Below are 26,477 nucleotides of genomic sequence, written 5' to 3' on the forward strand. Positions count from 1 at the left end.
AAATTTAATTAATTTTAGATTAATCCTGCAAAAAGAGTTAAATTTATCTCCAAAGAAGTGTCAACCAAGTTTAATATACTTTTATTTGTCCAGTAAAAGTAACTTCACAACCTATTAAAAATAAAATTTTAATTGAAGAACAATTTCTGTTCCTTTTCCATTAAAGAAAGCGTAAGATAAAGGACAGCTGTATTCAAGTAAATGTATAATTATGACATAATGACAGACTGAATCAAGTATCCAAATAAATGTTAAAACATAAAAATTTATAGTCCTGTTACCTTTTCCTTTCTAAACTGATAAAATACCATCAGAAAAAAAATGTACATGAAACTTTTCTTATTGTAACTTGTGATTTATTGTTCTATTTAATTGAAAATGTTTTGGTTTCAGTTAGTAATTTCTGTAAAGTAGTACTTAAATGAGTTCCTAAAAACAGTATTAGAGCTGTGAACATTACATTTAATCTCATCCAAAAAACTATACTAAAACTGTCATGATAAAAAAGGGTTATAAAATTTCTCTGCTTTTTTCCTTTTCCAGAATTCTAATAGAAAAGGAATTTTCAGACACAAATAGTTATCAGTCAGATAATGTATACTGCAATTTAGTGTACTTAGCTGCAAACCAAAGAAAAGTGAAATTGTTTTTGTCATTCATTCTGTGCTATACTCTTCTCCCTACACACCTTTAATAGTAGTCAAAATTCTATCCTAGAGATTCACCTTTTCTAGTCTAAATAGTGCTGACTCAACATTTTACCCTCACTTCATCTCTAGCAATCAATTTAGATGTCTCAACATCAAATTTAATAATCTGTTTTATTGAAAATTGTTTCAAGGGCTAAATTTCCATAAAGTACTCTAACAAAAAAAAAAGCAGAATCTGTAACTGTAGAACACAAATGTAAAATAATATACAAGAAACTTTATCTCAACTTAAAGACTAAATATCTGGGTGTTAAAAAATAGGCCTAAGATAAAGAAATTTTGTGTATTCTGCTCTTCTTGGGTGTTCAGTATATTTCTGTAACCTCAGAACCTTAGTTCAGAGTTTTATTCAAGTCCTCTGTTTCCTTATTGATCCTCCATTAGTTTTCCTATCATATTAAAGGTGATGTTTTGAAGGCTTAAAAAAAAAAAAAAAAAAAAAAAAAAGATAAAGAAATTTTACTATCAAATAATTTTTTTCTACATGGGGTCAATATTTATATTTTAAATTATATATTATTTACACTGTCCTTTTAAAATAGAGGTTCCCAAAAATCCTTCAGTAAAATTCTATGCTGAGTATGTATTTGGTTCTTACATGTTTTTGTGTGAACTGTTCTAGATTTATTTGATGAACATAAAGTCTATAAAAAAATGAAAATAATCAAAATCCTTATCAAATAATTCCACATTTTGAACCGTATCTGTAAATGTATTCTTATACACCTGTATTCCTAATACTATTTTGTAGTATGATCACAGCAAGTATATGGATTTTCCAATTTTGTGGGGAAATACTCAGTGTACTGAAATTTAACTGTATTTAAAGTCATTATTAAACACAAAACAAGTCATATAGTATTATCATATGCTAAATGGCAATTCACTATTTTATTTATAGTCTCAGTAGTAAAAACTAAACCTAAAAGAAATGTGTATCCAATGTGACACATTTTCAAGGTTTAAAGAACAGCCTGACTATAGCATTTAAAAAGTAATTACACTACAGAAAAGCAGAAAATCCATGAAAAGATTTAAATCATTACTACTAGAACTGATTATATTGTTATGTGCAAACTCAAAGGATTTGAGTTTTGGTTGGAGAAAAAGAAAGTAAATCTTTCATATATTCTGATTTACCCAGGATGAAAACTAGTCATATTGTAAAGGGATAAAAAGTTCTATGATCCTCAGAAGAAACTTAAATCATCTGTAAGAAAGATAAACTTCAGCCTTTTTACTAGCAGGAAAAACTAGAAGGGCTAAATATCACTCTAGAACCATCTCCTTCAGAATACTTCAAGTGACCTTTTCAAGATAAATTTTTAAAAATACAATAAAAGGTGACAGTACCAATTGTTGGTAGGTAAAAACACATTACTGTCTAAAGCAAACCCAAGAGTGGATATAACACAGATCAGAAAATTTTATTATTCAGTTTAAAGTTGTAAAAAAAAAAAAAAAGAAAGAAAGTAGACTTTTGCCTGTTTTCATATTTATATATCACTCAATTTCTGAGGATTCCAAATCAATTAAGTTCTAACTTTGAAAAGCATTTAAGACCCCTACTACAGCAAACAGTGTATTCTATATTTCATCAATCTTACTTTCAATAAAACATAGGATTTTAAATAAGATGAAAATGATAGCAGTCTCCATAATCTTAAAATCTAGGTGAAACAAATATCCTCATGGTCCAATAACTTGTAAAATGTAACCAGGTCATCAGACCAACACACTAGTGTACAACTTTAATAATTTCTAGCAGCAAAACACCTGGAACAGTCATTAACAAATGTGTTCATTGGATTGTAGATTAATTTCTTTGTAAGAAGTAATTTTTAAAAAGTATAGTTCAACTGCGGGCAAACATGAAAGATATCAAAGATCTTGTTTATCTCCACCTTTCCCAGTGGATTCAAGTGCAACTGGAACCTTACTAGTTTCAACAAAAACAGATTCAAAGGCAGCTTCCTGTTCATCCAAAGAATCAGCAGCCGTGGCTCCTTTAGTTAGTGTTGTGTTGTTAAAAGGTTGTTGCTGCTTGGAAATTTTGCTGGATTCCACTGCTTTTCTACCTCTTCTTTTACCAAGAATTTTGACATAATTAGCAGGTATAAGTCCTGTTGTTTGACCATCAAGACTAGCCAGAAGCCAACCACGTACTTTGGGTTGCTGTTCTGATGGAAGAAAAGACAGCCTTGTAATTATAACACACTTTGGAGTCCAAAAAATATTGGTAACAAAATATTAAGTAAAATCTGTGTTACACTTACATACTAAAATATATAAACAAACAGTATATATATTCCAAATCAAATGATGAGTAGGCTTACCAGTTCTAGGATCCCTTCTTATAATTTACACTTTTTATTTTATACTTACCAAATATATTTTCAACCTTGAAGAACATGAAGTTTCTATCAGTTTGTCCATTCATAGAGTAAGGAGATTCAGTTCTTCCAAAAGCTAAAACTAACATCAGTTGTTTTCCATATTTTAAATTGAAATTTAAGAAATGAATTTCTCATTCCTTCTCAAAAGAAGAGCAAGTATAGAAAATATGTACCTTTATACATGACAAATTTCTTTATATACTTTATATACTATACAAAATTCATTCTATTTGATTGTGATGAAAAATTCTTTCTTTCTTTTTTTTTTTTTAAAGTAGGCCCCATGTTGGCATGGAGTCCCTGTGGGGCTTGAACTCATGACTCTGAAATCAAGAACTGAGCTGATACCAAGAGTTGGATGCTTAACCAAGCCAGTCAAGTGCCCTCGTGATGAACAATTCAAGAAAGTGAATACTGCTGATTTTAATCCAAGATGGGCAAAGATAAAGACCTCAGTTATCTCTAGCCACATAACAAAAAAGGTAAGGCAATACTCTAAGCTTAAAGAAGAAAAGGTTTTTTAGTATATTCAATTTTGTATTTTGGTACTTTCAAGATAGCCTGTATCTTTAAAAAGCTGTTTAACTTTCAGTTTTAGTTCAACACTGTAAGTCAGGCACAATATGACATTTTTATGTTTAATACTTTACAATAGAGGGGAAAAAAATAAAACACCTAAAATCAACCATGTCTGTGACTGATTTTGTTCTAAATGCTCAAAGGTAAGTGTTTAGCAGCACAGTGTTAAGCAGCATCATTAGTGGACAGATAAAATTTGAGATATAAAATTTTCCTTAAATAGTATAATGTAATTGAAAGAAACCACACTTGAACTTTTTTATATTTTATTTCAATTAGTTAAAACTAATTATTTGAAAGTGCTATTTTCACTAGAAGAAAAACATGAATATAATACTTAGAAGCCTAGGTTTTGTGTCTGAGGGATGCAGCAGAGATTTAGCAAATTTGACCCATATTTTTCAATTATTTATATAATAATCAAATAATGTGAACGTTGACAATATTTTTTCCTTATATAAAGAATGACTAAAACTAATTAAAGGCTCAAGTTTCCATTAATAGATCACATAGTTAGTTACAAGTGTAGGTTCTGAAGTGGGACAAACCTAGGTTCATAGTCTAGCTCCATCATATCTCAGCTTTGTGATCCTAGACAATTTAGTCATTCTGAGTTTTCTCATAAGTAAAATAGAAACAGTATAGTAAGAGTGCCCACATCATATCATTATTATAAGGGTTAAATGCAAGATGTAAATTATAGTGCCTTGTACTATAAAGGACAGCTGTTATTGTCACTAGTATCTTTACCAACAAAATGTTACTTTTCCAGCAAACCTCAACCTCCACAAACACACAAAAATCTTTTCTTCCCCCCCCCCCCCCAAATCCATTAAAAATTCTGATCATCATTACTGGGGAAAGCTAAACGGAAAAGGCCATTTTGTTGGAGCCATTAAAAACTATTAGTGACCTGGTCTAAAAATAAACCCGAGATGTATATAAATTTTTTGCTGAGGTTCTTTAATACCTCATGAGAGTAATTCCTAAAATATTCATGTTGGAGTTTCTGAAGTAAACACTATTCCAATAAAAAAGAAAGCAATACCAGTCTGAGCAATCAAAGACTGACGGGGATACTTACCTGACACTGGATGATTTCTTTGGGTTGTTAGGTTTATTACATATAGTGCTTACTTCATGTTTTTGTGTGAGGATTAACAATTTGAGTTCAAGTTTTGAGTTTAGAAGAGGTTATATGAACAAAATATTTCCTCATCTCAGTGAAATATTATTGGAACAAACCTGTTGGGCATTCCCCACCCCCCCCACACCCCCAGGTTTGGCAGTTCTAAACTGACATGAAAGAGAAATCCTAGCAACTACTTCTGAGTTAACAAACAATGACCAAGATTCTTTGTTGCAGTTTTTAAATACTCTATTTACAAATTCAAAAAAAATTCATGGATAATTCCAATTTATTCACGTTTTATTACCTTTGAGAGCTAAGTTTAGCATATCACCAGCACGGAAGGAAATCTCTTCTTCAGATACAGCAGCAAAATCGTATTCTGCTCTAGCAACTACATGGTCATCCTCACCACTTGCCCAGTTTGTATTGTCTACAAACCAAATTAAGAATTAAGATTAAGGGTTAGGGTTTACAGTTCACTATGGTTTATAAACTGCATAAATTTATTTGCCAAGAGAAAAGTACCCCTCAAAGTAAATTCTATAATTAACACCATACAAAATCCAACAATATGTTCACTAGGATATCTATTATGAACTTTCTTTTTTTCTTCAAGCCAAAATTACAATTACCTGTCTATTGTCTTAGCCATTTCCCTGCCAATAAGTATTAGAAAGATAAGGGAGAAAAAACAAACAAACAAACAAAAAACAACAACAACAAAAAATAAAGATAAGGGAATTATGTCCTCTTTATCTTTGTATCCTCTACAGCATCAAGTTCAGTACCTTGTAAACAGTAATCAGGCAATGTGTACCGTTATATTAAGTGAACAATAAATAAATCAATAAGCCTGTTTTTGCTATATATTCGTTTTCCAGTTTTCAAGTTCTTAACTGAAAATATAACTGGATCAAAATATTAAATACAAATGAACATGAACAATGCTAACTTAACAAATTCATTCTTGAAATTTGAGACTGTTAAAAGGTTTTTGAGCCCATTCTCCTACTCTTACCTGTTATTTCATCGTTATGAGTAGACAGCAGTTTCCAGATGAGGTAAGGACCACCAAGGATAACAGCAAAGAACAAGAATATTGGCCAAGATTTTGCTGAATTAGCTGCTCTGTCCTCAGCACCAAGGCAAGCCACAGTTCCTTCACTTTCTGCCCATAGGTCCTCATTCTCAGAGCCTCTTCTTAAACCTATCATCCACTGCAATCGTCTGTAAAGATACCTTATAGTCCTAACTAATGCAAAAGCTGAAAAAACCTTTGTGAAATGTATTTTTAATCGGGAAAAGTGATTTGCTACATCCAATACAGCCCTGAAACTGTTATAGACAGCTGAAAAGGTAGCATCCATCATCATACTGACGGAGGCAAATGCATGCACAATACTTTCAATGGACTGAAATGCACCTCTGCTGCTTTCTTCAGCTTGCTGAACAAATCTACTAGGTGGCAGATCATCTACACGAAGGCGGTTATAGCCCAACCCATTATATCCATAACTATAAGGGCTATAGCTTCCATAAAATGAATTTCCATAGGCACTATATCCTGAAGAAAATGAACTGTAAGCAGGTCTGAAAGTATTCACATTGCTGCTTCCTGTCTGCTGTGATGGCCTTGGAAGAATAGGTGGGGGCACTCTGGTAAGCGCAGGTTGTCCAGGTCTTGTCAATAAGGTAGGACCCAAATCAGCAGATCTAAAACCAGATAAAGATTCAAAATAGCAACTTAAGCACATCATAAATTCAATTCAAAGTAACTATTAAACACTTCTTACATATCTAGTGTTAACAACAGATCTACTGAAGATATGTAAGAATAAGAAATAGTTGCTAATATCCACATGCTTAGAATCTCAGTCTTAAAATGAAGAAGTAAAACAGCTGACTAAACTTTGCTATTTTCTTGTTTCCTTATGCCGGCATTATTAGAAGTATTGTTAATCTATTTTCTCAGAGTTGGGTACAACCATGTATCTGTCTATCCTTGCACCTAAATGTCATTATCTTAATTACTATAGTTTTATAACAGGTCTTAGTATCCAATAAAGCAAGTCCTCCTACAGTGTTCTTCAACTTCAGTAATGTTTTGGCTATTTGACCCTTTAAATTTGTACACACATTTTAGTATCAGAGCTTGAAGTTCCACACCTTCTCCCCACCAAAACCTTATTGAGATTGTACGGGATTACACTAAATTTGTAGGTTAATTTGAGATAAACCACATCAAGTGAGTTTCAACTCACATTTATTAGGTCTCTGAAAGATTTTTCTCAATAATGGTTGTTTTTTTTAATTTTTTTTTTTTTATTTATTTGACAGAGAGAAATCACAAGCAGGCAGAGAGAGAGGAGGAAGCAGGCTCCCTGCGGAGCAGAGAGCCCGATGCGGGGCTCGATCCCAGGACCCTGAGATCATGACCCGAGCCGAAGGCAGAGGCTTTAACCCACTGAGCCACCCAGGTGCTCCTCAATAATGGTTTTTAAAGATAACTTTATTGAGTCTCCATAATGTTTTATATAGTTTCCATGTAGCAGGTTTTCTCTAAATTTATTCATATATACTTGGTATTTTCAATGCTACTATAAATGGTGTCTTCTAAAATTTCATTTTGTTACTATTACATAGAAATAATGCATTTAAAAAAAATATAGTCCTTGTATCCAGGAATCTTGTTTTTTATTCTATTGGATTTTCAAAAATCTTAAGCATTTCCAGTCATTTTGTATGTGAGTAACGGCTGGTTTATTTTCTCTTTTTTCAATTCTTACAACTCTGATTAAGCTATTATACCTTAGACATGTTATACAATCTTGATTAGAAGTGGTAAAAGTTCTCAACCTGTCACCATTGATTATTATGCTTGCTGCAGGGCTGCTGTAAATTTAGTAGTTCCTTTTCCATTTCTATTTGCTAAGAGTTTTTAGCATGAATGAACATCCAATTTTATCAAGTGATTTCTCAGCACCTATCAAGATTATGATTTTAATTATGAATTAAATTTCTTTCTTTCTTTTTAATTAATTCAATTTGTTGAATGCTACTTAAAATAAGGTCTGTGGACCAGTGCTAATTTATAAGTCATATGTTCCCATCTATAATGAGTAAAGTACAACAAATGAGACTGTTTATCTGACTTTGCTATATTTTTACTGTATTTTATAAAAGTATTGGTGGGGTACCTGGGTGGCTCAGTCATTGAGCATCTGCCTTCAGCTCAGGTCATGATCCCAGGTCCTGGGATGGAGCCCCATATGGGGCTCCCTGCTCAGCAGGAAGTCTACCTCTCCCTCTTCCACTCCCCTTGCTTGTGTTCCCTCTCTTGATGTGTCTCTCTCCGTCAAATAAACAAAATCTCAAAAAAAAGAAAAAGTACTGGTTATCAGCATAAGTATTTTGAGAAGAACTGCTATCAGACTATCTTCTTTATTTGTAAATTATACCTTGCCTCATCCCCTAAATTTTTTCCCTTCCTTTCTGTATTTTCTGTACTTGGTCTCTTTGTGCAAAAATATGTTGGATATTTTCTTCTTATCCTTCAGATCACTGCTATTCAAGGGCCATTCCACCACAAAATAAGTATCTTGTACCATAATGTAAATCAATGAATTCTTAATGCCAATTAAACTAAACATTGTGCTCAGTGTCAATGTTGCTTTCTTTACATCCTGGCCCAAGTTTCATTATTTTGTGGACTGCTATTACACAGTTTGAAAAACAACAGCTGGTCCATACTCTCGCAGGACACACTTAGAACACTGTTCTAAGTCACTAATTCTCTCTGCAGCAATGTCTAATCTGTGGTTAAACCCAATGAGTTCTTAATTTTGGCTACTATATTCTTTATTCTAGATATTCCTTTTCCTTTTAATAGTTTCCAAATATCTGCCAAAATTCCTTATGTTTCCTTCTATTGATCGCCTTCAACATATTACAATGTTAACTTAAAGTCTCTTTGGTAACTCCATTTTCTGAAGTCCCTATGAATCTGTTTTTTATCTGTCGTTAAACTTCATTTCCATTTTTGTTATCTAATGTCTTTCTGGGTCCTGTTATTTGGTTTTGCTTATGTAGCAGATATACACAAAGAACTGTAGCAATAATTTGAGCCCCTGGACTCAATGGATAATAAGCCCCTGGATAATGCTCTCCTCTTCCAGATTTATTTCATTCTGGATACTGGTTTCTTAATTATCCTCTCGTTTACTTCGGGCAGGCTGTTATGGCTATTATCAATTCATGATGTCCTTAATCTAATTTCGGGAATGGAGATGATTTAAAGCTGGGCTTATATTCCTGTTAAGGGTCTGTTTGCTTCTTTTATACCCTCATACCTAGATGTTATCTTTTCAGGATCATAACTCAAGGTGTGGGTAATTTATCAGCACTTCTAGACCACTAGACTCTAACCATGCTCCAAGAGTCTGTCAAAAGTGCTCTTCAACTAGTTTCTCATCACCCAAACTGCTTCTTTTGGAATCAGCAGCAGCTTCTATGTGAATTTACTCTCACCTTTGTGGATTTCCATCTTTCTCTAGATCTGGGCTCCATAAATCTTTATCTTCTTATTTGTTCTATAATGCATTCAAGCACATGTTTTAAGCAAATGTTTTTATATTCTGCTTAGCTTTTCCACTTGACAACATAATGATGTCCCCCCCCCCTTAAATTAATGCTTCTGCCATCATCAGAAGCCCTTCCCATAATTCTCTGTCCATCTTTATACAGTATCTTACATTCCTATACATGTTCTCTTCTATCAATGAGCTCCTCACAGGTACAGGAGTTATTCTTGCTTCACCATCACCTACTACAGTGCTTAGCATATAATAGGTACTGACACAAACACTACGCTGGAGTCTCTCTTTAGTGAATATTTAAAACACATATACCACCTAGAGTATTGATACAGATTTTTCTTTATATATCCTTCTATTATTTTATAAATTTCAATGAATATGATAGTTGAAAAATTATAATTAAATGTAAATATGTAATAAGAAAAAAAAGAAAGTTTTCCTCTTACTCTTCTCTGATTTGAATGCTGCTGATTTCTGGCATATACAAGAATAATCAGTGTCCACATATAGTCTGGCTTTCTGTTACAACCAGCAAAATAAGAACAACTAAGCAGGCCTATGACTTTGAATAACAAAATATGTATATTCAGTGCTAAATGTGCCAAAAGTCTCCCAACCCAACTTTGTATTTTGAAAAATTTCAAACACAAAAAGAGTTGAAAGTACAATGGATACCAATATTTCTCCTCTCTAGATTCAACAGCCGCTACGGTTTTGCTGTATTTGCTTTCTTTCTCTCACTCTCTAGTCTTTTAAAAGTTCTTGAACCTGGGGCTCTTTGGTGGCTCAGTCAGTTAAGTGTCTGCCTTTAGCTTAGGCCATGATCCCAGGGTCCTGGGATCGAACCGTGTCGTAGGGTTCCCTGCTCAGTAGGGAGCCTGTTTCTCCTTCTCCCTTGCCCCATAATTATGCTCATGAACACGTATGCTCTCTCTCAAATAAATAAAATCCTAAAAATATTCTTGAACCATTGAAAGTAACTTGCAGACTTGATACCTTTTTTTTTTTTTTAAAGATTTTATTTATTTGCCAGAGAGAGAGAGAGAGGGAGAGCACAAGCAGGGAGAGCAGCAAGCACAGGGGAGTAGCAGGCTCCCTACTGAGCAGGGAGCCCCACAAAGGACTTGACTGCAGGACCCTGGGATCATGACCTGGGCCTAAGGCAGATGCTTAACCGATTATGCCACCCAGGCGTCCCTAAACTTGATACATTATTACTAAATACCTCAGCAAGTATTTTCTAAGAGCAAAGATATTTCATACAAAACCATACCATTTTCTCATTTCTAAAAGTTAACAATTTCATCATTATCCAATTGATATCCAACAGATAACAATTACCTTCAAATGTCTTTAAACCTTTTAACAGACAACAGACAACAAATACCATCAAATGTCTTTAAACAGCTTTAATGAGATAAAATTCATATACCATGAACTCAGTTATTTAAAGTATAAAAAGCTATTTGAAGTATAAAATTCAATGAGCTTCTTGCATATTCACAGAGATGTAAAACTATCAACCTATGTAATTCCAGAACACTTTCATCATCTCACAAAGAAATCCCATATCCATTAGCAATCACTACCTATTTCCTGCTCGAGTCCTAATCTTAGGTAAAAACTGATCTAATTTCTGTGTCTATGGATTTGTCTCTTCTAGATATCTCATGTATCGTCAATTCTTATTTTCAATAGTCATTCTGTAAAGTTGCTGTGAACATTGAATTAGCAAATATGGAATCATTGTTCCTGGGGGAAACAATGTACTTCAGCATTATGGTTAGGGGCCATTTTAAAACAGCAAAATTACCAAAATATGAAAATGTCGCTTCCATCAAATTGTGAAAAGTACATCTGTTTATAGCATAAAGCGGAAACAAAAACCCCGAGGGTCAGGAAGCCTGGGTGGCTCAGTCAGTTAAGTATCTGCCTTTGGTTCAGGTCACAATCCCAGGGTCCTGGGATCGAGCCCCACATCTGGTTCCTTGTTCAGTGGGGTGGCTCCTTCTCTTCCTTCTACCTGCTGCCCTCCCACTTGTACACTTTCTCTCTCTCTCTCTCTCTGACAAATAAATATATAAAAAAAGAAGTGACAGGGTTGCTTTGTTCAACCTCAGCTGAGAGATGACTCAGATCTTTTGCCACTCTATGCATATCTGTGAGTGATCATGAAAGTCTCCTAAGTATTAATTTTGGGGTTACAATAAATTTTAGTAAGAAAATCTGCAAATACATCATCTGCAAATAATGAGAATTTATTGTAAATGAATCATACTAATATGTAGTATTTTGTGATTGGCTATTTCCACCTTATATAATGTTTTGAAGGTTCATCCATTTTGTAGCATTTATCAGTACTTCACTCCTTTTTATTGCTGAATTATGTTTATCCATCCATCAGTTGATGGACATTTGCACTGTGTCCACTTTTTGGCTATTATGACTGTTATTAAGAACATTTATATATAAATTTTTGTGTGGATGTACGTTTTTGTTATCTCTTCGGTATATATACCTAGGTATGGAATTGCTGGATTATACAAACCTTCTGTGGAATCGCCAGGTTGTTTCCAAAGCAACTGGGCCATTTTATATTCCTACCAGCAGTGTATGAGTGTTCCAATTTCTCCACATCTTTGCCATCACTTGTTACTATTTATCTTTTTCACTTTAGCCATCCTAGTGGGTATAAAGTAGTATCTCACTGTGGTTTTGTTTTTCATTTCCCTGACCGTTCATGATGTTGAGTATCTTTTCATGGGCTTATTGGCCACTTTTTGATCTTCTCTGAGCAATGTCTATGCAGAGATATTGCCCATTTGAAAAATCAGGTTATTTGCTTTTTTATCATTGAGTTGTAAGGTCAAATATCTTTTAGGTTACTGTGGTGTTCTTTGAACAAAAATTCAATTAAGGTTCACACATTGTATTTGGTTGTTTCCTCATCTCTTTTAAATTAGAATCGTCCTGTTTCTTTTAAATGTCCTTGACTTTTTGAAGAGTAGAGCCCATTTTATTCATTTTTAAAAATTATTTATTTGACAGAGAGAGAGAGAATGTGCACACACAGGCAGGAGGAGCTCCATGCAGTGGGAAGAGAAGTAGGCTTCCCGTTGAGCAGGGAGCCCAAAGCAGGGTTTGAGCCCAGAATTCTGGGATCATGACCTGAGCTGAAGGCAGATGCTTAAGTGACTGAGCCATCCAGGCACCCTGAGTCAGTTTTGTTTTAGAATATCTTACATTTCTTGATCTGTGTTTCCCAAAAATGTTGTTTGTTTTTTTTGGGAGGGGAGTGCATGTGTGGAGAGAGGCAGAGGGAAAGAATCTCAAGGAGACTCCCCACTGCCCCCAACACAGAGCTCAACCTCACCACCCTGAGATTACGACCTGAGCCGAAATTAAGAGCTGGATGCTTAACTGACTAAGCCATGCAGGAGACCCCAAAATGTTGTTTAAATATATCTCTATTCTCTACATTTCCAGTTAAATTAAACACTGCATCTAAAGGTTTCATTAGAATCAGGTTAACATTTTTGGCAAGAATAATTCATAGGTTTTGTTTATTTCATATTGTATCGCATCACAAAAAGTGGAACCAAACTTTAAAAAGGGTTAGCTGACTAAGAAATAGTATAGTATTTTCTAGTTTTCATAAAGCAGCTCTGCTCTAAAGTAGGAGCAGTAACAGATAAAACAAAAATAATAAACAGGCATATCTAGATTTATGAAATAGAAACTAAACAGAAATATAAAGATGATTATAGGGGTGAAGCTATGGGCCTACTCAATTCTGGGTCTGAAATCAGGCAGTGACAGCCAGGACATACGTTTCTAGGAAACAACAAGAACTAACAGTGCTCCACTCAAATAGAACTAGTTAGGGGCACCTGGGTGTCTCAGTCAGTTAAGCATCTGCCTTCGGCTTAGGTCATGATCCCAGGATCCTGAGATTGAGCCCTTGTATCGGGCTTCTTGCTCAGGAGGAAACCTGCTTCTCCCTCTCCCTCTGCTTCCGCTCTCTCTCTGTCAACTAAATACAAACCTTAAAAAGAAAAAGAAAAGAAAAGAAAAAGAAACCTCACTGGTTCTCTTATAAACAAACAAACAAACAAACAAAAAAACCACCAAACCAAACCAAACAAAAACAAATGGAACTAGTTCATCCCTTGAAGCTGTGGGTTGGAATGCAATACCTTGGCTTCTAAAAGGCAATTATAAATTTGCTAACAACAGTTTAAGATTTTTAGAAAGTTACAGAACTATGAAGGGTTAAGACTCTTGTTAAAGTCTCAAGTGCAGGAAATGAAACAAGTTAACAACTGACTCAGTGACTTGATCTTTGATATCCTTAATCTAAGCTACCATTTTTTTAAAAGATTTTATTTATTTATTTGACAGACAGAGATCACAAGTAGGCAGAGAAGCAGGCAGAGAGAGAGAGAGAGAGAGAGGAGGAAGCAGGCTCCCTGCTGAGCAGAGAGACAGATGCGGGGCTCGATCCCAAGACCCTGGGATCATGACCTGAGCCGAAGGCAGAGGCTTTAACCCACTGAGCCACCCAGGCGCCCCTAAGCTACCATTTTTATATTTGTTCTTACATGGGAAGGTGGAGAGGCAACAGGAAACCTACTAGACAGAGAGAGGTAAATATAGAAGGGAAAGGAGACAACTCAAAAAGGAAACAGAACCTATTCAAAACAAACATATCAAGAAGACACACAAAGAAGAAATAAAAACATTAAGAAACCAAACTAACAAAAATCAACGATTAGAATAAAAATTCAGCTTCTTGGGAAGATGGCTGAGGAGGGGACCCTAGTTTCATTTAGTCCATGGAATTCAGCTAGATAGCTATCAAACTCAACCAGACATCTAAGAAAAGAATTGCTACAATTCTACAAATAGAAAAGTGACCACTTTTTGCAAGGCAGGAGGTGAGGAGAAGTGAATTTGAGGTAATATATTGGAATATAAAGTGTGGGGGAAGGGGGCTCCCATAAGCTGGCTATGGGAAAGTGATAAGGATCAAAGTGTAAAATTGGAACTTTTAGAAATATGCTCTGGTGGGGGATATCCCTGCCTTAAAAGGTGCTCAGGTGGCAAATGAGGTGGAATCCTGGATGGGACAGTGTGGTCCCAGGATCCCTGGGGTCACAGAAAGAACAGTGGTGCCTGAGTGCGGCAGAGTTCCCAAGTGCTGTGAAACAATATTAGAATAACTGGGGTCTCAGAGGAAGAGGAAAGAGAGCAAGAGATAGAGAGCCCAGAAGGTTATATTTGAGCAAATTATAGCTGAGAACTTCCCCAGTCTGGGGAAGGAAACAGGTACTTGAGTCTAGGAGACAAAGAGAACCTCCATCAAAAATCAATAAAAATAGGTCAACACCTCGACATATAATAGTGAAGTTTGCAAATTTCAAAGACAAAGAGAAAATCCTGAAAGCAGATTGGGTCAAAAGGTCATCAACCTATAGAGGTAGAAAGATAAGGCTGGCAGCAGACCTATCCACAGAGACCTGGCAGGCCAGAAAGGACTGGCATGATATATTCAGGATGCTAAATGAGAAAAATATGCAGCCAAGAATGCTTAATTCTGTAAAGCTATCATTCAGAACAGAAAGAGAGGTAAAGAGCTTACAGCACAAACAGAAACTAAAAGAATTTGTGATCACTAAACCAGCCTGCAAGGAATATTAAGTGAAGAGAGAGCCCAAAAGTAACATAGACAATATACAGAAACAGTGACTTTACAGGTAATACAATGGCACAAAATTCATATCTTCCAATTGCTACTCTGAATGTAAATGGGCTAAATGCCCCAATCAAAAGACACAGGGTATTAGATTGAACAAAAAACCAAGATCCATCAATATGTTGTCTACAAGAGACTCATTTCACACCCGAAGACACCTACAGATTGAAAGTGAGGTGAGGCAAGGGGATCGGCTGGGTGGCTCAGTTGGTTAAGTGGCTGCCTTTGCCTCTGGTTGTGATCTCAGGATCCTGAGATCGAGCCCCATGTCAAGCTCCCTGCTCATTGGGGAGTCTGCTTGTTACTCTACCTCTGCTGCTCCCCAGCTTGTGCTCTCCCACTCACATAATCTCTCAAATAAATAAATAAGATCTTAAAAAAAAAAAAAAAAGAAGTGAGGGGGCAGAGAACCATTTATCATGCTAATGGACACCAAAAGGAAGTTGGGGTAGCCATCCTTATATCAGACAAAACAGATTTTAAACCAAAGACTGTAATAAGAGATGAAGAAGGCCACTATGTCATAATTAAAGGTTCTATCCAACAAGAAGATCTAGCAATTATAAATATTTATGCCCCTAACATGGGAGCAGCCTGTTATCCAATTAATAACAAAATTAAAGAAACACATTGATAATAATACAACAATAGCAGGGGACTTTAACACCCCATTCACAGCAATGGACCAGATCGTTTAAGCAGAAGATCAACAAGGAAACAAGGGCTTTGAATGGCAGAATGGGCCAGATGGACTTCAAAGATACATTCAGAGCATTCCATTCTAAAGCAACAGAATACACATTCTTCTCAAGGGCATATGGAACATTCTCTAGAATAGATCACACAGTGGGTCACAAATCAGGTCTCAACTGGTACCAAAAGACAGGAATTATTCCCTGCATATTTTCATACCACAATGCTTTTTAAAACTTGAGTTGAGTTACAAGAGGGAATTTGGAAGGAAAACAAATGCATGGAGGTTAAAGACCATCTTTTTTAAAGATTTTTTTTTTTTTAAGATTTTATTTATTTGACAGAGATCACAAGTAGGCAGAGAGGCAGGCAGAGAGAGAGAGAGAGGAAGGGAAGCAGGCTCCCTGCTGAGCAGAGAATCCAACATGGGGCTCGATCCCAGGACCCTGGGACCATGACCCGAGCCGAAGGCAGCGGCTTAACCCACTGAGCCACCCAGGCGCCCCAAAGACCACCTTTTTAAAGAATAAATAGGTCACCCAGGAAATTCTAAGAATTTTAAAAATTCATGGAAACAAATGAAAATGAAAACACAATTGTTCAAAACCTTTGGGATGCAGCAAAGGCAGTTCTAAGAGGGAAGTATATAGCAATATAAGTCTTTCTCAAGAAACAAGAAAGGTTTCAAATACACAACCTAAACCTACACCTAAAAGAGCTGGAGAAAGAACACACAAAAAGCCTAAACCAAGCAGAAGAGAATAAAGATTAGAGCAGAAATCAATGATATAGAAATAAAAATAAAACAAAACAAGAACAAAAATCAGGGGAACAGATGAAAGAAACTAAGAACTGGCTCTTTGAAAGACTAAGATTGATAAACCCCTGATTTATCAAAAAGAAAAAAGAAAGGACCCAAATTAATAAAATCATGAATGGAAGGAGAAATCACAACCAACACTGAAGAAATACAAACAATTATAAGAATAGATTATGAGCAACTATATACCAACAAAAAAGGCAATCTGGAAGAAATGGATACATTCCTAGAAACATATAAACTACCAAAACTAAAACAGGAAGCAATAGAAAACCTGAACAGACCCATACCCAGCAAGGAAATTGAAGCAGTTTAATCAAGTCTCCCAAAAAACAAGAGTCCTTGGCCAGAGAGCGTCTCAAGGGAATTCCACCAAACCTTTAAAGAAGAATTAATACCTATTCTTCTAAAGCTGTTTCAAAAAACAGAAATGGAAGGCAAACTTCCAAACTTGTTCTATGAGGCCAGCAACCTGACAAAGATTCCACCAAAAATATTCCTAAGGAACATGGATGCAAAAATTCTCACCAAGATACTAGCCAGTTGCATTCAACAGTACATTAAAAGGATTTTCACCACAACCAAGTGGGATTTATTCCTGGGCTACAGGGGTGGTTCAACATCTGCAAATAAGTGTGATATACCATGTTAATAAAAGAAAGGACAAGAACCGTATGATCCTCTCAATAAACAAAGAAAAAACATGTGACAAAATACAGCATCCTTTCTTGAATAAAACTCTCCACAGTGTAGGGATAGAGGGAACATACTCCAATGTCATAAAAGTCATATATGAAAAGCCCATAGCAAATATCATTTTCAATGGGGAAAATCTAAGAGCTTTTTCCCTTAAGCTCAGGAACACAAGGATGTCCACTCTCGCCACTGTTGTTCAACATAGTACTAGAAGTCCTAGCCTCAGCTGTCAGACAGCAAAAAGAAATAAAAGATGTCCTAATAGGCAAAGAAGTCAAACTCTCACTCTCTGCCCAAGACATGATACTCTATGTGGAAAGACCAAAAGATTCAACCATAAAATTGCTAGAACTCATACAGGAATTCAGCAAAGTGGCAGATATAAAACCAGTGCACAGAAATCAGTTGTATTTCTATACACTAACAGTGAGACAGAAGAAAGAGAAGTTAAGGAATCGATCCCATTTATAATTGCACCAAAACCCAGAAGATACTGAAGAATAAACCTAGCCAAAGAGGTAAAGTATTTGTACCCTGAAAACTATAGAAAATTGAGGAAGACACCAAGAAATAGAAAAACATTCCATGCTCACGGGTTGGAAGAACAAATATTGTTAAAAGGTCTATGCTTCCCAGAGCAATCTACACATTCGATGCAATCGCTATCAAAATACCATCAACATTTTTCACAGAGCTGGAACAAATAATCCTAAAATTTGTATGGAACCAGAAAAGACCTCAAATAGCCAGAGGAATGATGAAAAGAAAACCAAAGGTGGAAGCATAATAATTTCAGATTTCAAATTCTATTACAAAGCTGTAATCATCAAGAAAGTATGGTACTGGCACGCAGATCAGTGGAATAGAAAAGAGAACCCAGAAATGTACTCTCAACTCTATGGTCAACTAATCTTCGACAAAGCAGGAAAGAATATCCAATGGAAAAAAGACAGTCTCTTCAACAAACAGTGTTGAGAAAACAGGACAGCCACATGCAGAAGAATGATACTGGACCATTTTCTTACACTATACACAAAAATAAACTCAAAATGATTGAAAGACCTAAATGTGAGATCGGAATTCATCAAAATCTTAGACGAGAACACAGGTAGCAACCTTTGTAACTTTGGTTGCAGTAATTCCTGGCTAGACATATCTCCAGGGGCAAGGGAAACAAAGCCAAAAAGGAGCTATTGGGACTTCCTACAGACATCCTATAGAATGGGAGAAGGTACTTGCAAATATTTTATCAAAGGGTCAGTATGCAGAATCTATAAAGAACTCACCAAATGCAACACCCAAAGACCAAATAATCCAATCAAGAAATGGGCATAAGACTTGAACAGACATTTCTCCAAAGACAAACAGATAGCTAGCAGAAGCATGAAAAAATATTTAACATCACTCGGCATCATGGAAACACAAATCAAAACCACAATGAGATACCACCCCACAATTAACAAGTCAGGACACAACACACGTTGGTGAGGATGCAGAGAAAGGAAAACCCTCTTACACTGTTGGTGGGAATGCAAGTGGTACAGACACTCTGGAAAATAATAGAGAAGTTCCTTAAAAAGTTGAAAATAGGGGCATCTGGGTGGCTCAGTGGTTAAAGCCTCTGCCTTCGGCTCAGGTCATGATCTCAGGGTCCTGGGATCGAGCCCTGCATTGGGCTCTCTGCTCTGCCTACTTGTGATCTCTGTCTGTCAAATAAATAAATACAAAATAAAATCTTTTAAAAAGTTGAAAATAAAACTACCCTACAGCCCAGCAATTACACTACTGTTTACCCCAAGGATACAAATGTAGTGATCGGAAGGGACACCTGCACCCCAATGTTAATAGCAGCAATATCCACAATAGCCAAACTATGGAGAGTCCAGATGTCTATGAATGGATAAAGAAGAGGTAGTAAACACACATGCACACACACACCCCCCCAATGAAATATTACTCAGATATCAAAAAACGAAATCTTCCTATCTGCAATGACATGGATGGAACTAGAGGGTATTATGCTAAGAAAATTACTCAATCAGAGAAAGCCAATTACCATATGATTTCAGTCATATGTGGAATTTAAGAAACAAAGCAGAAGAACATAGAGGAAGGGAGGGAAAAATAAAACAAGATGAAATGAGAGAGGGAGACAAACCATAAGAGACTCTTAACCATAGGAAACAAACTGAGGATTGCTGGAGGGGAGGGGGCTAGAAGATGCAGTAACTGGGTGATGGACATTAAGGAGGGCATGTGATGTAATGAGCACTGGGTGTTATGTAAGACTGATAAGTCACTGAACCCTACCTATGAAACTAATAAAACACTATATGTTAATTAATTGAATATCAATTTAAAAAAAGAATGAGAATTCATTCAAGGAAAAAAAATTTTATATAACAGCCAAACATTAAAATAGTCAACCAGTTCAATGAAGCAATAACATCTATGAAATAAAAATTGAAATGAAATAAAAACATGTAAATATGAAAAAATCCATTACAAATCTTAGACACGATGTTCATAGTCACAGGAATTGTCTTGCAACTATAATGGAAGAAGAAAATTAGTTGCCCTACATAAAGGAACACAGTGGAAAATACAGAACTTGGGGAATTCCACTTCAAGTAGTCAGCCCTTTCTAGGCTAAAAATATATAACATTACCTGTTTAAAACATGCAAGAACAAGGCATTGAGGAATTAAGAAGTTAATATCCAGGAGAAAGAAAACTCAGAGTCCATTTTGAAAAGTTTCTAAAGGCACAAGCATCAATCTAGAAGAGATGGCTGACAGGGCAAGAAGCTGTGCAGAGCTTTCAATAGACTCACTGTGCTCAGGAGACAAAAATGAGAGTTCAGAACCTGTAAAGACGAGGGCCAATGTAAAAACCCACACTTCAGACTGGGATCTTAAAGGGTCATATACTAGGAATAAAGGAAAAATGGTATACAAGAAATAAGCTAGCCCTGGCAGGAACTAAAACCACAGCTTCAAACTGGCTCAATTCTTGAAGGCATTAAAATGATCTTACACTGCTAGTGGGGAAAGGTGCCTGTCAAAGGTAAAACTCTCAAGATAACCAGCATCCTGGCCTCAAATTGCTTTAAATTATCTACATACAATGTCCAACTCTCAATGAAAAATAATTTGGCCTAGGTGAATACTAAACTATATGTCAAAAAAATATATAGGATAACATCAGATAATACAAAGAGATCCATAAGGGTCCAGGTAATGGAGTTACTAGGCAGAGACTTAAAAAAAAAAAAACTATGACTAAGATACTAAAGAAAAAAAGACAAGATTGAGATTTTTTTTTTTTTTTTTTTTTAGCAGAGAATAGAAACTACAAAGCAGGACCAAATGGATATTCTAAAAGTAAAAAATTAAGATTACTTAAACTATGAATTTAATGATTGGTTCAGTACCAGATTAGACACTCTGAAAGAAAAACTCAGTGAACCAGAAGAGAGCTCAGGAGAAAATACCCGGAATGAAGCATGAGTACCAAAAGAATACACATAGAAAGGAGTTTAAGTTATGGTTTGTACAGTGAAATAAACAGCCTATAGGGAGTTGGGAGTCAAAGGGTTGTAAAAAGATGATGGGCAGAAGCAGTATTTGAAGAGATAGAGGCTGAGACTTTCTAAAATTAATGAATGATATCAAGTCAGATATAAGTATCTCTGTGGCTCCCATCCCAAATAACACAACGAATCTGTTCATACTGAGGCCTCAACAAAGTATGATTGCTGAAAACGAAAAACAAAGAGAAAAATCTTTAAAGCTGCCAGAGGAAAAAAGAGATTCCTTTCAAAGAAGCAAGAATAAGACATAAATGGCCCAAACTCAGGGCGCCTGGGTAACTCAGTGGGTTAAGTCTCTGCCTTCGGCTTAGGTCATGATCTCAGGGTCCTGGGATCGAGCCCCACATCGGGCTCTCTGCTCAGCAGGGAGCCTGCTTCCTTCTCTCTCTGCCTGCCTCTTTGTCTACTTGTGATCTCTCTCTCTCTGTCAAATAAATAAATAAAATATTTTTTAAAAAATGGCCCAAACTCTCAGAGAGCTTAAAGAAAACAAAAAGGAAGCCAGGAAAAATGTAGGTCCCTTAAAGACAATATTGAGTTAGCAGATCCCTAGACTCTCTAGACTTCCAAATAACTAAACAAGGAAGTGGAGTAAGTCATACATTGTTACTTTAGCAGAAACTATTCCTGATACAATGTTTAATAGGACTCAGGGAAGAAGAGATGGGGAATAATAGGGCTTAAAAGATGTAAGTAGTGAAAATTTTCCACACTAAAGAAAGACTGAATTCTTAGAGGTACTGAGCATGAACAATGTAGGTACTAAGCAGGAAGAAAAAATATACATGTCGGTATATTCATACCTGAATAGGGTATAATAAAGTTGCAGGGAACCAAGGTATCAGATAACATCTTAAAGCCTACTAAGGAAAAATAGTCTATCTACAAAGAAATAAAAATTAGACTAAATAGAAAAATTTCTGTAGCTATACAACCTGGATATAAAGCCAAAAAAGTACAGTACAAAGAAAGAAAATTATAGGCTAATTTCATCTAGAAATATATGCAAAGATCCTAAAATATTAGAACAGATTTCAACACTGTATTTTACAAAATAGTCACACTTAGGTAGTAAATTTCATCCAGAAATTTACTCATGATTCAACACTAGAAAGTTAACTGATGAAATAAACATTTTCAAATTTAAAAAATACATATGATTATCTCAATAAATGCATAAAAAAGTCATTCATGAAATTTAATACTCCTTCATAATAAAAATATGAGCAAGGTAAGGAGACAGAGGTTCAAAAGGAAACTTATTAAAAACAAAAAAGGAAACATTATACTTAACAGTGAGATTTGAGAAGCAATCCGATGAAAGCCAGGAGCAATACAAGGATGCTGGTTATCTATGCTGGCTTATTTGTAAATGATAGGACTGTCAGCATGGAACACAAGAGAATTTCAACTAAACCACTAGAACAAATTAAGTCTGACTTATGCTGGATATAAAAGATGGAAAAGTACTTCATGGAGATATTTATAAAACATTATTTAGGGGGCGCCTGGGTGGCTCAGTGGGTTAAAGCCTCTGCCTTCGGCTCAGGTCATGATCCCAGGGTCCTGGGATTGAGCCCCGCATCGGGCTCTCTGCTCCGCAGGGAACCTGCTTCCTCCTCTCTCTCCGCCTGCCTCTCTGCCTAGTTGTGATTTCTCTCTGTCAAATAAATAAAATATTAAAAAAACAAACAAACATTATTTAGGGCAAAAAAGGTCCAAATTCTCATGAAGTTCTAATAAAAATCCCAGTAAGTCTTTTTTATAAAGGGTAAATGTAACAAAGGCAATTCTGAAGAATAGCAATGTGTGGAGGCTATTGACATAACAGGTATCAGAACTTAGTAAAAAGACAGTGTGGGGTTGCCTGGGTAACTCAGTCAGTTAAGAGTCTGACTCAATTTCAGTTCAAGTCATGATCTCAGGGTTGTTAGCAGGGATCCCTCAGCATGGAGTCTGCTTAAGATTCTCTCCTTCTCCCCTGCCCCTCCTTCTGCTTGTTCTAAAATAAATAAAACGATCTTAAAAAAAAAAAAAAAGAAAGAGTGGTGCTAGCATATTAATAGAAAAACCAACAGAACATATGGGAAAGTCCCCCAAACAGAACCACACATTTAGGAAAACTTAGTAAGATATAGATAGCATTATAAACTCGTACAGAATAGATAAATTAATTTTACTGGGATAGTTATCCCCATGGGGGGGAAAACTATATTCTCTATTTTGTACTTATTTTGTACAACAGTCAGTTCCAGGTGGATTAAAGATATTAATGTGAAATGCAGAACATTTACAAAAATAAGAGAGAGAAAAATTTTCTTGATCTCAGGCACAAAGGGTTTCTTTTTTTTTTTTTTTTTTTTCAGATTTTTATTCATTTACTTGACAGACAGAGATCACAAGTAGGCAGAGAGGCAGGCAGAGAGAAAGGGAGGCAAGCTCCTTGCAGAGCAGAGAGCCCAATGTGGGGCTCGATCCCAGGACCCCGGGATCATGACCTGAGCCAAAGGCAGAGGCTTTAACTACTGAGCCACCCAGGCGCCCCAGAAGGGATTTCTTAATCAACACATTAAAAACACAAAGTATGAAAATTTTCACTATAAATTAGAAGTATCTGTACAACAAAAGTGAACATGAATGTAAACAGACAAGCCACAGACTGAAAGAAATTGAAAACATACAAACAAAAATATAATTAGTATGAACAAAGGACTCTTAACAAGTTGAAAAGCAAACCTAAAACCAATAAAGAAGTGGGCAAAAAATATCAACAGAAAAAATTCAAATGGCTAATTTAACATTCAAAAAGATGCTCAAACTTATTATTAACCAGAAGCACAAATTAAAGATTAAATATCATTTCACATCCATTAGATTGGCAAATATAGAACTAAAAAATAACATCATCAGTGTTAGAAAGAATGCAGAGAAACTGAAACAGCTAGTGAAAATGTAAAAACTGGTATATTACCACTTTGGGGGAGCAATGTGGCAGTAGTTAGTACTTGAAGTTAAGTGTACCTCCCACCAAGTAATTCCACGGCCAATAACACATTATTAGAAAGTCCCTTGGAAATGTGGACAAGGAGAAAGGCACAAGAACGGTCATGGGAGGGTGCCTGGGTGGCTTGGGTCATGATCTTGGGGTCCTGGGATCAGGCCCCACATTGGGCTCCCTGTCTTGGGGAGTCTGCTTTTCCCTCTCCCTCTCTTCCTCCACTCTGCTGATGCATGCTCAGGCTCTCTCACTCTCTCTCAAATAAATAAATAATCTTAAAAAAAAAAAAAAAAGAATGGTCACTGCAGCCATTTTTAATACATAATACTTTAATACTCACAACAGAATAGTTTATTATATAATAGAATATCCTACGGCAATTAGAATGAGCTACAGCTGTATGTATGAACAAGATAAATCTCAAATCAATAGTGTGTAATGGAAAAACATTTCGCAAAATGATACATACTTTGAACATATTTATTTAAACTCTAAAAACACACTAAACACTATAGATACAGACATATATATATAACACACAAACTTAAGGATCAAGGTATAAAGTATAAAAACATAACTGGGTACACTAAACAGCAAACAGGGACAGTAGTTACAGCAGGGAAGAATAGTGGGAGGCTTAACTGTTTTTGTAATTTTAATTTTTAAAAAATATTTTATTTGAAAAAAAAAATATTTTATTTGGGGTGCCTGGGTGGCTCAGTGGGTTAAAGCCTCTGCCTTCAGCTCAGGTCATGATCCCGGGGTCCTGGGACTGAGGCCCGCATCAGGCTCTCTGCTTAGCAGGGAGCCCGCTTCCCTTCCTCTCTCTCTCTGCCTGCCTCTCTGTGTAATTATGATCTCCGTGTCTGTCAAAGAAATAAATTAAAAAAATCTTTAAAAAATTTTTATTTATTTGACAAAGAGCAGAAGGAGAAAGCAAGAGCAGGGTGACGGGCAAAGGGAGAAGCAGACTCCCTGCTGAGCAGGGAGCCCAATGCCGGGCTCCATCCCTGAACTCTGGGATCATGACCTGGGCCCAAGGGAGACCCTTAACTGACTGAGCTATCCAGGCGCCCCTGGAAAAATTTTCTTAAAGCTAAGTGTGAATACACAAGTATTCACTCTTACACTCTACCAGTCTACGTATTTAAAATTCAAAATTTAAAGCTTTGCGCAGTGGCAGTATCGTAGCCAATGAGGTTTATCCGAGGCGCGATTATTGCTAATTAAAATTCAAAATTTAAAAAAGTGGGAAAATGGTTAATTTTACATAAACAGAACTTTAACAAGATGCCAAAGTATAAAACCTGTCTTCCAAAGAATTGTCCAAAAATTTTTAAAAAAAATCAAATCTCCATAAAAAAGGTAGCAGGAAGTGTCGTGCAGCTTAACAGTATAATTAAGGCTTTTATTTGTTATATATCTATCATTATTAAATTAAGTTGCTAATGTGTTCAAGCATCTTGATATTTAAATAAGGATTACAAGATTTTAGAACATAGCAGAAATACTTTCCAGTATATTGGGGATTTTCTAAACCTACTATGGTAGGCGATCTGCCATTCCAATCTCATCATCTAAATTTCCATGTCCAGATCCACCCAACATGAAGCACACAAGCATGTGAAACTCTTCTCCTTCATTCTCTTTTAACCTTTTCCCCGTTAAACACTCATTAAAAACAAAAAACACGCAAGCCTTAGAAAAGTGACACACTATTTTGCAAAGTCCATCCATAGGCCTTGGAGTTACAACTCGCGCTTTAAAGTTGCTTCCCCAATCCAAAACATTGCTGAGTTATGCTGAAAAACAACGCAAAGTGTATTGGCTTGGGTTCCAGTTGCGTAAAAGCGACCTTTTGGGCTTTCACCAACTTCTCGAGAGGCTGCTGAAAGCTCTGGGAAGACTTTGCTCCCTGTCCAGCCGGTGCTGAGCAAATGCCAGCTATTCTCATCACCGAAAAGACCAAAAGTCTAACGCTTTTAAAAGGGCCAAGCGGTTCTGTCACCGTGTTCCGCTAATAGAAAGGAACAGGAAGCCTCCCCCTTTCTCCCAAGCTCGGGGACCCAGTGAGGCTCCCAGGGGCTCCATGGAGACTATCTGCATCGAGAACCGTCGAGTCAGAAACAGCTGTCTGACACTGAAATTCCCCACACTGGCGTCCTGTTCCTACCTTGAACCCCTCAACGTTAAGGGCTGGTTGAGAGGGGGAGGGGACACCGCAGCGCAACAACGGCCTCAACCGTCTCCTGCCAAGTCCCCTCTGGCCCACCAAACCCGCGGCCAGAAAAATCCCACACTCACTGGAAAGTGGGCCCAGGTCCTGGTCCTGGCCCGGCCCCAGGAATTCGGCGGGTCTCCCAGGGTTTCGGGGGAGGAGGTGGCTGGGAAGCCATCTCCTACACCTCCGCTCGGCTCCCGGTTGGTGCTGGGACTCTCCAGGTCCGGATACACTAACCCCTTGCGCGCCAGGCACAATGGGCAGAACACCGAGTCCTCCACCCCGCCCTC

General features: G+C 36.4%; 1 protein-coding gene and 1 non-coding gene across 2 annotated transcripts; one reads left to right on the forward strand and one right to left on the reverse strand.

Annotated features, from left to right (window-relative positions):
* Positions 1 to 1,582: 1,582 nt before the first annotated feature.
* On the reverse strand, positions 1,583 to 26,407 carry PEX13 (peroxisomal biogenesis factor 13). The gene is made up of 4 exons (XM_045979638.1): positions 26,271 to 26,407; positions 5,836 to 6,530; positions 5,122 to 5,247; positions 1,583 to 2,890 (listed from the first exon to the last, which is right to left on the reverse strand). The coding sequence occupies exons 1-4, from the start codon at positions 26,360 to 26,362 to the stop codon at positions 2,592 to 2,594; spliced, it is 1,212 nt and encodes a 403-aa protein (XP_045835594.1). The 5' UTR covers positions 26,363 to 26,407; the 3' UTR covers positions 1,583 to 2,591.
* Positions 25,132 to 25,268, forward strand: LOC123926298. Its single transcript, XR_006815213.1, has one exon. It is a non-coding gene; the product is annotated as a U4 spliceosomal RNA (small nuclear RNA).
* Positions 26,408 to 26,477: the final 70 nt, after the last annotated feature.

This window comes from Meles meles, chromosome 15 (assembly GCF_922984935.1).
Source record: "Meles meles chromosome 15, mMelMel3.1 paternal haplotype, whole genome shotgun sequence".
Lineage (NCBI taxonomy): Eukaryota > Metazoa > Chordata > Mammalia > Carnivora > Mustelidae > Meles > Meles meles.